Source organism: Anolis carolinensis, unplaced genomic scaffold, assembly GCF_035594765.1.
Source record: "Anolis carolinensis isolate JA03-04 unplaced genomic scaffold, rAnoCar3.1.pri scaffold_7, whole genome shotgun sequence".
Taxonomy (NCBI): Eukaryota; Metazoa; Chordata; class Lepidosauria; order Squamata; family Dactyloidae; genus Anolis; species Anolis carolinensis.
Genome location: NW_026943818.1, coordinates 2,875,519 through 2,891,431, shown reverse-complemented (window position 1 = coordinate 2,891,431; position 15,913 = coordinate 2,875,519). Strand labels below are relative to the sequence as shown.

The 15,913-nt window shown below is 46.4% G+C and overlaps 1 protein-coding gene across 3 annotated transcripts in view; it reads left to right on the top strand.

The window, feature by feature from the left end:
• Positions 1-467: 467 nt before the first annotated feature.
• LOC103281621 (uncharacterized) overlaps positions 468-15,913 on the top strand; it is a 37,699-nt gene continuing 22,253 nt past the window's right edge. Inside the window, exons 1-14 of one of the 3 annotated variants that reach the window (XM_062959094.1) lie at positions 468-2,002; positions 3,065-3,216; positions 5,518-5,648; positions 5,738-5,862; positions 6,004-6,174; positions 8,171-8,275; positions 8,559-8,705; positions 8,892-9,305; positions 9,437-9,659; positions 10,711-10,931; positions 11,953-12,141; positions 12,283-12,467; positions 13,532-13,724; positions 13,882-14,036. In XM_062959094.1, coding sequence (XP_062815164.1) covers positions 1,924-2,002; positions 3,065-3,216; positions 5,518-5,648; positions 5,738-5,862; positions 6,004-6,174; positions 8,171-8,275; positions 8,559-8,705; positions 8,892-9,305; positions 9,437-9,659; positions 10,711-10,931; positions 11,953-12,141; positions 12,283-12,467; positions 13,532-13,724; positions 13,882-14,036 — 2,490 coding nt within the window. In that variant the 5' untranslated portion in view covers positions 468-1,923. Of the gene's footprint in view, positions 2,003-3,061; positions 3,217-5,517; positions 5,649-5,737; positions 5,863-6,003; positions 6,175-8,170; positions 8,276-8,295; positions 8,462-8,558; positions 8,706-8,891; positions 9,306-9,436; positions 9,660-10,710; positions 10,932-11,952; positions 12,142-12,282; positions 12,468-13,531; positions 13,725-13,881; positions 14,037-15,913 lie in introns of those variants that run through there. The other 2 variants (XM_062959093.1, XM_062959095.1) reach the window with 2 other exon arrangements.

Below are 15,913 nucleotides of genomic sequence, written 5' to 3'. Positions count from 1 at the left end.
AGGCCGTGCCACACAAATAAACTTCTAAGACATAAGTATAATGATTTTTTTTTTACTAATTTGGGATATGAGGAAATATGTAGAAAAGGCACGGGCCAACTTGGGCCTTCCTTCCAGGTGTTTTGGACTCCAACTCCCACCATTCCTAACAGCCTCAGGCCCTTTTCTTTCCTGTGTGATGTATTTAATTGCTGTATTGACTTTGTGTATTGACGTTGCATTTAATATATGTATGTGTGTATATATATATATATATGTATGAATGAGCCCCTGGTGGCGCAGCGGGTTAAACCGCTGAGCTGCTGAACTTGCTGACTGAAAGGTTGGCAGTTCGAATCCAGGGAGCGGGGTGCGTCTTATAATCAATGGTGTCTTATTATTATTATTATTATTATTATTATCATAATGGTCAATGTGTCAATGTGCAAACATTGATATTATTATTATTATTATTATTATTATTATTATTATTATTATTATTACAACTACTACTAGAAGGGCCACTGGACACTGATATTATTATTATTATCATCATCATCATCATCATCATCAGAATGGTCAATGTGCCATTGTGCAAACATTTATATTATTATTATTATTATTATTATTATTATTACAACAACTACTACTAATACTATTACTACTACTAGAAGGGCCACTGGACACTGATACTATTATTATTATTATTATGACACAGCAAACAAACCTGAAAGGAAGGCCTAAATTGGCCCGTGCTTAGTGTAGACTCATAATCCAGTTCAAAGCAGATCATGTGGATTATCTGCTTTGATGTTCTGGATTATAGGACAGTGTAGATGGGGCCTTTGGCTTAAATAGTAGCATCAATATGTCTGAACTGGATTACTGTATATACTTGAGTATAAACCCAGTTTTTCAGCCCTTTTTTAGGACCGAAAAAGCCCCCCTCGGCTTACACTCGAGTGAGGGTCCTGGTCGTCTTATACTCGAGTATATATGACACGTTTATTATTTTTCTCTTATTATTATTGGTATTATTACATTTATTATTTATTTTATTTATTTATTTCCGATATTTCTATCCCGCCCTTCTCCCCCGAGGGGATTCAGGGCGGCTTACACAACTGGCAGGATCACTCCCAGTATATCATAATACAATAAAATAATAAAACAGTTAAAATAGTTAAATAACATAATAAAGTACAATATATAAAAGATATAACATAGTGCAACGCCGAATATATATATATGCCAATCATCCATCAGACCTTGTGCAAGAGCCTTAATCCAATCCATGTCAACGCTAACTGAATTCATTCATTAAACGCTTGCACACATATCATAGAATCATAGAATAGTAGAGTTGACATATGATTATTGTTACTATTGCATTTACTTTACTCTGTTTTTATTATTATTAATACATTTATTATTTCACCCTGATATTATTATTGTTATTACATTTATTGTTTTACTCTATGATTATTGTCACTATTACATTTATTTTACTCTATTTTTATTATTATTAATACATTTATTATTTCACCCTGATATTATTATTGTTATTACATTTATTGTTTTACCCTATTGTTACATTTATTATTTTACCCTATTATTATTAAAAGGGTACATAAGGGCATTTACATGGAAGAAGATGAGAATAATGATTCAATCAGAGTTGGAGGGTCTTATCTTAAATTAGAGTTTTATGTAAATATTCAAAAACATTTAACCTACCAATGCCTCCGTTAATGTAATTTTATTGGTATCTATTTTTATTTCTGAAATTTACCACCCTCGGCTTATACTTGAGTCAATGTTTTCCCAGTTTTCTTGTGGTAAAATTAGGCGCCTCGGCTTATATTCAGGTTGGCTTATACTTGAGTATATACGGTATATTAATTTTAGGCCTGTGCTGGTGTTGGCGGCTGCTTTTTCAGGATCATGGCATTGGCTGCGATGCCTGGAGAACTGCACCGGAAGGTAGTCCAGGCGGCACTGATGTGGCTCATGGCAAATTCTGGTGAGAGAATATTTTGGAAAATTGAAATCTCCATAACCTTTTGGAGAAATTATGATCTTTAGAGAGGCATGATCTTGTTAGAAGTCATAACCTTTTGGGAAAATGGCATTCGTGTAAGGCAGTTAGGTTTCTCAGCTGTTAAACTGATGTACAGTAGATTCTCACTTATCCAACATTGGCTTAGCCAACATTCTGGATTATCCAACGCAGTCTGCCTTTTAGTAGTCAATATTTTTGTAGTCAATGTTTTCAATACATTGTGATGCTTTGGTACTAAATTCGTAAATACAGTAATTACTACGTAGCATTACTGCGTATTGAACTACTTTTTCTGTCAAATTTGTTAAACATGATGTTTTGGTGCTTGATTTGTAAAATCATAACCCAATTTGACATTTAATAGGCTTTTCCTTAATCCTTATTTGCTTATCCAATGTTCTGCCGGCCTGTTTATGTTGGATAAGTGAGACTCTACTGTACCTAGATATCTCTTTGAACTAGGTGCCCCCGGTGCTCGTAGGACTGCTGACTTGAAGGTTGGGTTGCTGACCTGAAGGTTGTCAGTTTGAATCCGGGGAGAGCTTGGATGAGCTCCCTCTGTCAGCTCCAACTCCCCATGTGGAGACATGAGATAAACCTCCCACAAAGATGGTAAAAACATCAAACATCCAGGCATCCCCTGGGCAATGTCCTTGCAGACGGCCAATTATCTCACAGCCTTTTGAAGGCAACCATAAGGTTGATATGGCCCTCCATGAAAATGCGTTTGACACCCCTGATCTAACAGATGCTCCCATTGTCTTGCATGATTGTCCTTTGCTTCCTTAGCCCAGCCCCCTGCCATGCAGGAAAAGCACAATCAAAATACCCCTGACAGAAGTTTATTTCATGGCCCTCATCTGTTTTCCATTGTTCAGGGTGCCAGGGTGCAGTTGTGTGAGGCCCTGGATTATTTTCTTGGGGTGGGGCAGCTTTAAGGGCTGCTGTCTGTAAGGCATGAGAGGCCACACTTTGTGGGCATCGAAGGCACCTGAAGAGGTGGCCCCTTTACTTTCCCAGCAGTGCTGGCGCCATGCCCCTCGAGGTGGGTCCCGTACAGGGAGGAACTTTGCCTCTTCCTCCCGCCTGCGCCTGCTCTTTCATGGGATGAAGCCAGGGTCTTCTGCCAGGACCAGAGGGCACAGCTTGTTGTCATCAAGGACCACAATAAGCAGGTAAATGGTGACTCTTCCTTCCAGCTATCTCATACTGGGACATATTGCCTATCTGAGGGTTGACATCTGGCCTGACTGAGACCGCCTCCTGCAGCCCCTCTTTTCCCTTTTGGCACCAAAACCCCAACCTGTGCATGATTCGTCCTTCCAAATCATGTGCTGATTATTACCTGCTTGGCAGGCTCCCAGGTTGTCCCTTCGTTCTTCCCATGCCTTTCCCCCTCCCAACCACATTCCCTATATCAGGGGTCCCCAAACTAAGGCCCGGGGGCCAGATGCGGCCCATCAAAGCTATTTATCCGGCCCCCACGGCACAAGGGGGTTGGGCTAAATGACCCAAGGGGTCTCTTTTTCTCTTACAACCATTATTATTATTATTATTAAACATTGAGGCTGGGTGGCCATCTGTCAGGGATGCTTTGCTTGTGCTTTTGGTGCACAAAGGCAGAAGGAGTTGGATTAAATGGCCCAAGGGGTCTCTTCCAACCCTCTTTATTATTATTACTATTATTATTATTATGACACAGCAAACAAGATAGATATGCTGGATTTCATATCACAAAATCACAAGTCGAACACTTCCCAAGTGTCTAGGACTGTGTGATGTATTTTCGGATGATGCGCGCAGATCCCGGCAGGGTGGCCTTTTGCAGCTGGCAGATCGTAATTTTGTCAATGTCTATTGTTTCCAAATGCCGGCTGAGATCTTTTGGCACGGCACCCAATGTGCCCATCACCATCGGGACCATTATTATTATTATTATTATTATTATTATTATTATTAACATTGAGGCTGGGTGGCCATCTGTCAGGGGTGCTTTGCTTGTGCTTTTGGCGCACAAAGGCTGTCACAGACAGAACGCCAGCGAGTAAAACAAAACTCAGTTTATTGAGGTTACAGAACTAAAAACACACGTAGGAAACAAAGAACAGGGCAAACACTTGACTTCAGTGTGATAAGTAACAAAAAACAGCTCAGTTTGAGCTTAAACGGTTCAAAGGGATAAACCGGGTTAAACAGAAGTATAATCCTGATTAAATCAAAGGTGCTTACTTCAGCCTGGCAAACAATGCAAACAAAAGAGGATCAACAGGAGTCAGAATGTAAACAACAGACTGGTAGCAGATTCCTCTCTGCTACTCAGAAACAGCAGGAGAATAAACCAGGCTTGTTTATTCCTTCCTGCAGCGAACGAAAAGCGTGGTCGTAGTCAGGATTCAGTTTAAGGTTCAGCGGCCAACGATATCCAGGTCCAGGCACAGCAGTCAGGGTAACGGCAGTCAGCAGGGTCCCAATCCGGTCCAGAGGTCAATAGCCAAGCGTAGTCGTCTAGGAAATCCAAAGGTCTCACCGATAGCCAGCAGAAGGGATAATCCGGAATCGAAGTCAGTCAGTCCAGCGTCAATCCAGTGCGAGTAGATATTGCCCGTCAAAAAGACGACGGAGGTCCAAGGTGTCCAGTAACGAATCACACCCGTCTTCAGGAAGTTCCCCAACAAAAGCCCAAGCGTCCGTCCAGATTACCTTGCCCAACGCAATTAGACATTGGTCCCAAACCCCAATTTATCCCAGTTCAAGCTCATCATCGCTGTCAGCTGCCATCCCAATTCCAGGTGCCCCAACATCATCATCCACATCAGAGCTTAAGCACCTTTGACTACGCCCCACAGCATCCCCAGCTGTGGATCCCGCTCCATCCCTCCAGCCAGTCCATGGGTCTGATCCTGCAACCCGCCAATCACCTCCCATGCTTTCATTGCCTGTTTCCCCAACACCCAAATCCTCCTTCACACGAGTCCATTCCATGTCGTCCTCCTCCGAGCTGGCCATCTCTTCCTCCAAACCCTCAGAAAAACCCTCAAATGAGTCCTCATCTGTCGGGTCTGTAAACAAATCCCGGAGCCGTTTTCTTTCACGCTCCTCGAAAGAGTCTGACTCTCGAGGAGTCTTATGACCCCTTCTTCTATTACCGGAGCCCGAAGGCTCAACCATAACAAAGGCAGAAGGGGATTGGACTCAATGGCCCAAAGGGTCTCGTCCAACCCTCTTTATTGTTGTTGTTGTTGTTGTTGTTGTTGTTGTTATTAATTGGCTCGGTGGCCAACTATAGTCCGGCCCTCCAACGGTCCGAAGGATCGTGAACCGGCCTCCTATTTAAAAAGTTTGGGGACCCCTGCCCTATATGTTTCCTGGCCCTTGCCGAGAACAAGTCTGAGAAACAGTCCTGTCAGATGCTTATTTGGGGCTTGGAGGAAGCCCTTCCGCATGTCTGAAGCTGCTCTTCCGATGCCTTGGAGCAGATGTTCCTGACGGACCTCATCGCCAGACTCGGGGGCCAAGGTTCGCCTTATTGGATAGGGCTGGCCTGGCAGGAGGCGAGCGCCCAGCTCACCTGGGTGGATGGGACGCCAGCATCAAAGAACTGGTACAGGTGAGTGAAGCCAAGGGGACCTGGCAGATGGCTTGGGTGTGTGCCAGGTCAGAAACACAGTTCACCTCTTGAGTTTTATTCCATGCCAGTAACTGGCTGCTGGGCCATCCCAAAAAGGAGCGCTGTGTGCAGCTTGTGGGCATCTACATGGGTCAATGGAGAGACTGGGACTGCAGTACCAAGAGCACCTTCATCTGCGAGATGCCCGTGAAAGGTATGAGAGGCAAGGGTAAGCCCCACATTCTCACAAGAGCAATTGTTTACATCCTTGCCCTTTCTTCCTTTCTGTCAGACCATCCCATGCTCTATGTGGCACCTTAAGTCTCCCTCCCTTTTCACCTGTTTCCTTCCCTAGATGCCTTTCCCGGCTCTGTCCGAAAGGTGCGCTTCCGCTCTCACTGCTACGCGTTCCACTTCCCCTCTTTCCGGGAGTGGAGGTCCTGGAGAGAGGCCCAGGCGCTGTGCCAGGAGTCTGGGGAGAACTTGGTTGTCATCCACCAGGAAGAGGAGAATGCCTTCCTCTCAGGTGAGGGGGCCCAGAGGGGCTTTGCTTTACTTTGACTTGGAACCCTGCCCTTTAGAAACAGCAAAGGCCACACTTCTAAGGTGTGATGCTCTCACATACACACTCATTCTAGCAGCCTGTGTGTGTTTGTGTGCTTGGTTTTGCATTGTTAGGACTACTACCAAGGCGCAGTGGGATAGTGAGGTAACCAAGTGGGGTCTCAGGGTTGTTGTATGTCTTTCGGGCTGTGTGGCCATGTTCCAGAAGTATTCTCTCCTGACGTTTCGCCCACATCTATGGCAGGCATCCTCAGAGGTTGTGAGGTATGGATAAACTTAAGTAAGGAAAGGAAAGAATATATATCTGTGTAGAGTCCAGGGTGTGGCAAGTGTCCTTTGTCACTGGGAGCCAGCATTAATGTTTCAGTTAATCACCCTAATTAGCATTGGAAATGTTTTGTCTCTTGCCTGGGGGCATCCTTTGTTCAGTCAAGCCCTCAGAGTGTTGGTTCCCATCTACTGTTTTGATTTTGGAGTTTTGTAATACTGGTAGCCAGATTTTGTTCATTTTCATGGTTTCTTCCTTTCTGTTGAAGTTGTCCACATGTTTGTGGATTTCAATGGCTTCTCTGTGTAATCTGACATGATAGTTGTTGGAATGGTCCAGCATTTTTGTGTTCTCAAATAATATCCTGTGTCCAGGCTGGTTCATCAAATGCTCTGCTATGGCTGATTTCTCTGGTTGAATTAGTCTGCAGTGCCTTTTATATGTTCTTTGACTCTTGTTTGGGCGCTGCGTTTGGTGGTCCCTATGTATACTTGTCCACAGCTGCATGGTATCCGGTAGACTCCTGCAGAGGAGAGAGGATCCCTCTTGTCCTTCGCTGACCGTAGCATTTGTTGGATTTTCTTTGTGGGTCTGTAGATAGTTTGTAGGTTGTGCTTCTTCATCAGCTTCCCTATGCGGTCAGTGGTTCCCTTGATGTATGGTAAGAACACCTTTCCTCTGGGTGGATCTTTGTCTTGACTCTCATGGCTTGCTCTTGGCCTTGCAGCTCTTCTGATGTCTGTGGTGGAGTATCCATTGGCCTGTAGAGCCCAGTTTAGGTGGTTGAGTTCACCTTGGAGGAGGTGAGGTTCGCAGATTCTTTGAGCACGGTCTGTCAGGGCTTTGATTGTGCTCCTTTTTTGATTTGGGTGATGGTTGGAGTTTTTATGAAGGTATCTATCTGTGTGTGTAGGTTTTCTGTAAACTGTGTGGCCCAATTGTTGATTGGGTTTACGGATGACCAGAACATCTAGAAATGGCAGTTTTCCTTCCTTTTCTTTTTCCATGGTGAATTGGATGTTTGGGTGGATGCTGTTAAGATGGTCCAGGAACTTGCTGAGTTCTTCCTTTCCATGGCTCCAAATGGTAAAGGTGTCATCTACGTATCTGAACCAAACAGTTGGCTTTTTTGGTGCTGTTTCTAGGGCCTGTTTTTCAAAGGATTCCATATAGAAATTTGCTACTACTGGGCTGAGAGGGCTCCCCATGGCCACTCCATCCTTCTGTTCATAGAATCCAGTGTCCCACTGAAAGTAGCTAGTGGTGAGGCAATGGTGAAACAGGGCTGTGATGTCTTCTGGGAAGTTTTGTTTGATTAGTGTGAGGGTGTCAGCTACTGGGACTTTGGTAAAAAGGGACACCACATCAAAGCTGATCAGGATGTCATTGGTGCTTAGATTGAGGTTGCTGATCTTTTTAATAAAGTGTGTTGAGTCCTTGATATAGTGTGCAGTGAGCCCAATGTGGGTTTGTAGCTGTGTAGCCAGAAATTTTGCCAGGTTGTAAGTCAGCGATCCAATGGCACTTACAATGGGTCTGAGTGGGATGGAGTCCTTGTGGATTTTGGGGAGTCCGTAAAGCCTGGGTAAGTGGGGTCTGGTTGGATTGCAAGGGTCTTGCCTTGGATGGTAAGCGGAAGGAGGGTCTGTTTCAAAGTGCCCACAGTGCTCCTTCTGTCTCCCTGCTCCAGACGCTTTTCCGGAAAACGGTTGGCACATGTGGATTGGGCTCCGCTTAGGCACCAACTGGAGGTGGACTGACTCATCGGCCCCTGACTATTTGCGGTGGCATCCAGGTACCTGCCTTTCTGAGAGCATGGCTCTTCTGTAACCGCTGGAATGATCCACCACATACCACGAAGTGGCATTTTATGAACAATAACAAAATGATGGGTGAATGATACAAAAGAAAACCTTGCCAAGGGTGCCTTGAATGTGTCCTGAGCAGTGAAAGACTCCTCTCCTGGCTACAGCTGTAGTAGGTGAGTTTTTCACTGCTTAGGACTCATTCTACTGGCAACTTTAGGCCTATCTCCTAAAGACTTGAGGTGGAAATCTTCTTGTTTCTCTTCTGTCCAGAAAAGGTCCCATCGAAGAAGCGGGACCAGTGTGCTGTGCTGAGCCTCCAGGCTGCCAATGTGGCTCATCACGGAGCGTGGGAAACCAGGCCTTGCAGTGTGCGCCCCAAAAGTGAGGTCACAGGGTTCATCTGCCAGCACAGATATGGTGAGTGCGAGGAATCCGGTGGAAAGAGGGGGAAATAACCCACATCTGGGCTGGTCTTCTCTAGTAATACTCAACATTTCAAGGTTCACTCTTCTTCAAAGCAGAGTCTTGTTTCATTGTCTTCCCTGGTCTTGATGGCTCTAGAGTCCCCGTTTGGACCTAATCTACCCTCGTTCCTCTTCTCAGATTTTTGTGGCCTACCCGGGTTTGTGCGCTTCCCTCTCCCTGGCGGCATGGGCCCACAGGCCACAGCAGACATCACCTTCTCCTTGGCTGCCAATTCCACCTGCTTTCTATCCTTGACTGGCCTCCGTGCCAACACCAGCACCACCCTTTTCTGGCTCATCCTCCGCACCAACGGCACCCGGGTGCAGGGCAGCATTCTCTCTGAACTTGGGGGCGTTTCTGTGCACAAGAATGTCCCTCGCACCTCCTTCTCTCCGGGGCTCAACACTTGGACCTTCATCACCTACTCGAACGGGGCAGCCAGCTACCTCAACCACCAGGAACACTTCCGACTCTCAGGCCCCCGCGGCATTTCTTTTGCACATCTCAGCTCTTTGCAGATAACTGGAGCAACTGTGGACAATGCCTCTCTAGGTAAACTGGTTTTGATGTGGTGGGGCTAGGTAGGGTTCAGGACAAAGGTTCTTTCTCCTTTGAGATTGGTGGAAGAGGGGCTAGCAGCCCTCCTGCCAGCCAAGGAACATTCTCTGGTCATTCCCTTGTAGAGTACGGCCTCTCGTCGGAGCTGCACTTCCCTGGCAGCAGCGGCCTGCAGCTGGAGAATGCCATCCAGTCATACCTGGGCAACTTCTCTGTGGCACTCTGGCTCCGAAGCTCCGCCACTCGGGCTCCCAAGATGTGCCTGGTCAGCTACTCCCTGAAGTGGAGGCGACCGGAGTTTGCGCTCTTCCTTCTCTCCCCATCCGGACTGGAATTCCACATCAAGGGGTGAGCAGGGTTATTTTCCCTACAACCTGCAACATGAACTCTTCCAGAAGCACAGAGCAAACATTTCATTTCAGGTAGTTTCTCCCTCGATCCACATTCAGTTTTAAAATGTTTTTAATTTGGCTATTTAAGGATGTACAGTAGAGTCTCACTTATCGAACATAAACAGGCCGGCAGAACGTTGGATAAGCGAATATGTTGGATAATAAGGAAGAATTAAGGAAAAGCCTATTAAACATCAAATTAGGTTATAATTTTACAAATTAAGCACCAAAACATCATGTTATACAACAAATTCAACAGAAAAAGTAGTTCAATACATGGTAATGTTATGCAGTAATTACTGTATTTACGAATTTATTACCAAAATATCATGATATATTGGATAATCCAGAACGTTGGATAAGCGAGTGTTGCATAAGTGAGACTCTACTGTAGTTCTGTTTGATTGTGCTTCAGTATTAGAACTTTTTTTTTCGTGTCAGGAGCAACCGGAGTTGCTTCTGGAGTGAGAGAATTGGCCGTCTGCAAGGACGTTGCCCAGGGGACGCCCGGATGTTTTGATGTTTTACCATCCTTGTGGGAGGCTTCTCTGATGTCCCCACATGGAGCTGGAGCTGATAGAGGGAGCTCATCCACGCTCTCCCCGGGTGGGATTTGAACCTGGCAGCTTTCAGGTCAGCAACCCAACCTTCAAGTCACAAGGCTTTTATCCCCTAGGCCATCGGAGGCTCCTTGCTGTGTTTTTAATGACATCTGTTTTTTTAATCCTACCGCGAGCCACTTTGGTTCAGAGGACTGAGGGCAAGTCAGCTATTAGATGGACAAAAATACATAATTATTGAGCAGATGACTCTGAGATCTGAGACAAACAAAGCAAAGGCTGGGATTCTCTAGCAGTTGGGTCATGAATTACCACTCCTCCTGCTCCTCTTTGGTGCTCTGTGCATTTGGCCTCCTCGGTGAACTTGGAGATTATCTGATAATTGCCGCGAGAGTCCTGCAGCCTGTGTCCTCTTTGAAATCATGACTTCTGTCCTCTTCTCTGCAGGGCCACCCTGTTCAGCGGCACGCGTGGCTTCCTTCTGGACGGGTCCTGGCACCACTTGGTTGTCTCCGTCTCCAACGCTCCTGGTTGGCCCCCCTTCATGGTCTTTGTGGATGGAGAGCCCTGGGAGCCCTATTTCACAGCACCCGCCAGTGTTTTCCTGTGGAGGGGCCTTGCGCTGGGAGGCAGGCTGAGTGTCGGGCAGCTGGAGGAGGACAACAGGGGTGAGTGTATCTTGGCAACTCACTGGGCCTTTTGTAGGCTGTCCTGCCCCACATGACCACTTCTCATACAGAACACAGTTCAGGTTGCTTTGAGTATCCTGTGAAGGAGGAAATACCACTTTGGTGTCTTGGTAGCCATTGTTGCACATGTTTGGAATCATCCTGGACTACTCAGGTCTAAATGTAGTTAGATAGATGATAGATTGAGGGAATCCTTTCCCTGTTTCCAAAGCATGCCTAGACAGGCTTTGCTGTGTTTTCCTCTATCCTGTTTACGTCACATCCCTTACTTTGAAGTTAGTAGAAATGTGAATATTTAGGGACACTAACTTCCCATTGGTCAGAATGTCTTTTATGGCCCCAATAAAGTGGACCTTGAGGTCGGAACCATTTTGGTTCTCTCTTCTCCCTTTGTTCTTCAAGCTAACAACACGTCTCACCATCTCTCCTAGCAAGATGTAACTATTTAGATGTTTGTTATTTTTCCTTAGAAACCAGTCTAGAGTAGACTAGACAGCTCCCAAGCCTTTCTATCTACAATGGAGTTCTTTTTACCTGAATAAATACTTTTTGAACTTTTACTGAGACTCTGCAGTCCATTGCAATCCTAAATGGTCAAAGGCTTCTCTTGCTCTCCCCATGTAAGTAAGTGCTGCATTTCAAAGCTTTGCTTTTGCTACTCTGCTGATTTTTGGTGGACTCTCCCCCAGAGTGGGTTAAATTGAGTCTAACCTCTCAGAGATTACCACAACAGCACAGAAATGCAAAAATGCTGAAATCACTGGGGTGGGGGGGGGGGGGTCTTAGACAAGTCACACTTTCTCAGTCTCAAAGGAAGGCCATGGTGGCAAACCCATTCTGAGCCAATCTTGCCAAGACAGCGCTCATGATAGATTTGCCTTGGGTTCACCGTAAGCCAGAAGCAACCTTAACGTTCACAACAGCAAACAACCCCAGCCTGCTTCCTCCCTTTTCATATAGTCAAAAAGCTAGTGCCTCATCCCTCTCTCCTGGTTTGCAGGGACCTACTTCTTCGAGGGAGACCTGAGCGAAGTGAACCTGTGGGACAGAGCTCTCTCACGGCCTTCAGTGAGGCAACTGGCAGCTTCAAGGACCAAGTGGAAGTTCCCAGGGAACGTGGTGAGCTGGGCCCAGCTGTCGGCAGAGAGGCCTCCCCCGGTGCAGCCCCTCGCTCCAAGTGACCAGCCAGGTAAGGGGTGGCCCAAGGCCTGGGACAAGGAGGTGATGAGCCAGCTTTGGGAGAAGGGAAGTTGCATGGGAGTGCCTTGCTATTTTGCAAGGCCAGTAATGATACTGTTTCAGCAGGAACATCTTGTTTCTCCCCCCAAAGAGGCTGCCTTCATGTGGTTTGGCCTCCTCCGGCTCAGAGGGAAGCATTCGGTCCTGTGTGCAGATCCGGCGCAGCTCCTGGTCTCCATCGTGCCCCTTCTGGCCCAGTGCCCCAGCGGGGCCTTCTGGGGGCTGCAGCTGAACGGGCGGCTGCGCAGCATGGCCAACCTACCTTCCTGCCTCCTGGTAAGAGGAATGACCTGAGATCTGGGAGAAGGAGAAAAAGTGTGCACAGACAGGTGCTGGAGCTCTTTGGGGCAATATTTCCCAAATTCAGACGATATACATTTTCCAGGGGCTAGACTCAGAGAGTGCACCCCTACATCTTCTCCAGGGCCTCCTGAAGTAGCTTCAGGGGGTCTATGAAGCTTCTTTTTATGGCCACGTTAGTCTTGCTTCTTTTCCTCACTTTCTCAACCCATTCCCTGGCCTTGGTCTTCCCACGTTCTCCCACAAGAAAATGAACCATCAAAGAGATCAGGGCCCTTCTTCAACAGAAGAGGGGTGGGGACTGGGAATCTTGCATTTCCCAGGAGGCTCAGGCCAAAGCACAATGCTGCACCTCAAATAGCCTGTGTGTGTTGGGAATGGACGAGCCGTTAAGCCCTAATCACCCTCTTTATGAGATAAATTCCCATTAAAATAGAGTAAAAATTGCAGCAGCGGTGAGACTTACGCGCAGTGTGCGTTTCGGAAGGCCTCTGTGTCATCAGGAAGGCAAAGGGATGCAAAGTTAGCTTTAAAGTTTAAAAGCATTTATTGAGGTAAAAAGAAATCCATTGATGGATAGAAAAGGTTCGGACCTAACTATCTAATCCTGTTCTAATACACATAGACGGATTAAAATAACAAAGCTCTAGGTAGCTACATCTTGACTAATAGAGGACAGAGGTGCGTCCTCTCTGGAACAAAGCAGGAAGCTGGAATGGCGACCAAGCCTCATGGGGCTGTTCTTCGCTAGGGCCATAAACATTCCAAAAGGCCAAATTGGGGGAAGTTACATCAAAGCCCTAGGAGAGATCACATTTCTAGAAACATCAAAGGGTGGGCTGACCTAAATAGGACGGGAAGCAGGAAACAATGGTGAAGCCTTATCTAGGCATGCTTTGGAAACGGGGAAAAGATTCCCTCAATCTAACTCTATCTTCTATCTGACTACATTTAGACTTGAGTAGTCCAGGATGATTCCCAACAGTGTGTCCTTCCTGACCGATATATATCTGTGGCCGTCTTTCTTCTGCTCTGGGCAGGTGGCTGTGGATGGAGCCTTCTTGAGGAGCAGCTGGAACTGTTCTGCGGAGGCCCGGCATTCCTTCCGCCTCTTGCCGGACCAGCGCCTGCAGAGCCTGCAGTCCGGCTTCTGCGTGTTTCAAGACCTCAGGAGCACCCAACTGCTCTTGAAGAAATGCAGCCCACAAGCCTTGTATTTTGTCTTGGATTGGGGTGCGTGCTGTCTCCTCTGCCCTCCCTCCCTCTTCTCCCTTTTATCCCCACAACAACTCTATGATGAGGGTTAGGCTGGAGATCCTGCATAAGACATAACCCCAGGGTGAAAGAAGCTGGCCAGGCTCATGGGGCCACTCCTCTTCTTCCTTCCCAGACTTGCGCTGCCCCCGGAGCCCGGGCTGGAGGTCCTGGAAAGACAAGTGCCTCTTCCTAGTCCTGGATGTGGCCCTGGAGTGGAGCCAGGCACTGAGGTTCTGCCAGAGGTTCCACGGCGGCTCTTTGCTCACCCTGAGCAGCCCTCAGGACCTGGTGAGCAGTTTCCCCCATTTGGATCACACCCAGCCCCCCATCCAGTCTGGCCAGTGGCCCCTCTCTGCACAAGGCACAGGCACTTCCCAAAAAGTAGAAGCACAGGAGAGGTGGGAAGCTGCCTCGGTCCCAGGGCCCTTCTGCACTCACATTCTGCCCCACTTTAGCACCCAATCCCTGGTTACTCCATAGAAAGGTGTGCCCCAGTGGCAGCCTCTGATGCTGGAGGGAATGCACCGCCAGCTCCAGCCTCCTCCCTGGCTGCCATTAGAAGAAGGATTTGTTTATTTATTACATCACTTCTACCCCACCCTTCTCACCCAGCAGGGGACTTAGGGCGGCTTACAATATAAACATACACATCAAAAACCAGTTTTCATCAATGTGTTGTCAAAGGCTTTCATGGCCGGGATTACAGAGTTGTTGTATGTCTTTCGGGCCGTACGGCCATGTTCCAGAAGCAGCATTCTCTCCTGACGTTTCGCCCACATCTATGACAGGCATCCTCAGAGGTTGTGAGGTATGGATAAACTAAGTAAGGAAAGGAAAGAATATATATCTGTGTAGAGTCCAGGGTGTGGCAAGAGTCCTTTGTCACTGGGAAGCCAGCATTAATGTTTCAGTTAATCACCCTAATTAGCATTGGAAAGGTTTTTTGTTTCTTGCCTGGGGGCATCCTTTGTTCAGTCATTAGACCCCAGAGTGTTGGTTCCCATCTAATGTTTTGATTTTAGAGTTTTGTAATACTGGTAGCCAGATTTTGTTCATTTTCATGGTTTCTTCTTTTCTGTTGAAGTTGTCCACATGCTTGTGGATTTCAGTGGCTTCTCTGACAAAAAACAAAGAGACAAAAAACCTTTCCAATGCTAATTAGGGTGATTAACTGAAACATTAATGCTGGCTTCCCAGTGACAAAGGAATCTTGCCACACCCTGGACTCTACACAGATATATATTCTTTCCTTTCCTTGCTTAGTTTCTCCATACCTCACAACCTCTGAGGATGCCTGCCATAGATGTGGGCGAAACGTCAGGAGAGAATACTTCTGGAACATGGCCACACAGCCCAAAAGACATACAACAACCCAGTTTTCATCAAATTTAAAAATCCATCGAGATTAAAAATTACAATAAAATTAAGAATATACATTAAAAATATACATAATTATACATTTAAATATACATTTAAGGTGCTTTCCATGTCCAGCTGGGGTCTCTCAGTAGGTCATATATTCATATCTCATTTTTGCTGCTACTCATGTTCAAATGCCTGGTCCCATAACCATGTTTTTGTTCTCTTTCGGAAAGACAGGAGGGAGGGAGCCTGCCTGACTTCAATGGGGAGGGCGTTCCATAGGCGGGGAGCCACCACTGAAAAGGCCCTGTCTCTCGTCCCCGCCAGCCCCACCTGTGAGACTGATGGGGCCGCGAGCAGGGCCTCACCTGACGATCTTAAGCTTCGAGGAGGGTCATCGCAGGGGACACGTTTGGACAGATAAGCTGGGCCGGAACCTGGCAGCCTCCCGTTGGACTAATAATAATAATAATAATAATAATAATAATAATAATAATAATCACGCAGTCCTAGACACTTGGGAAGTGTTCGACTTGTGATTTTGTGATATGAAATCCAGCATATCTATCTTGTTTGCTGTGTCATAATAAAACAATAATAATAATAATAACTTTATTCTTATACCCCGCCCCATCTCCCCGAAGGGACTCGGGGCGGCTTACATGGGGCCATGCCCAGACATAACAATATAAAAGCGAACAATGCAATAAAACCAATCAACAATAAAAACAACAATATTGATAAAAAACAGTCATAAAAGGTCAGCATACAAAATAGGTATTAAAAACATGAGTTGAATTCAC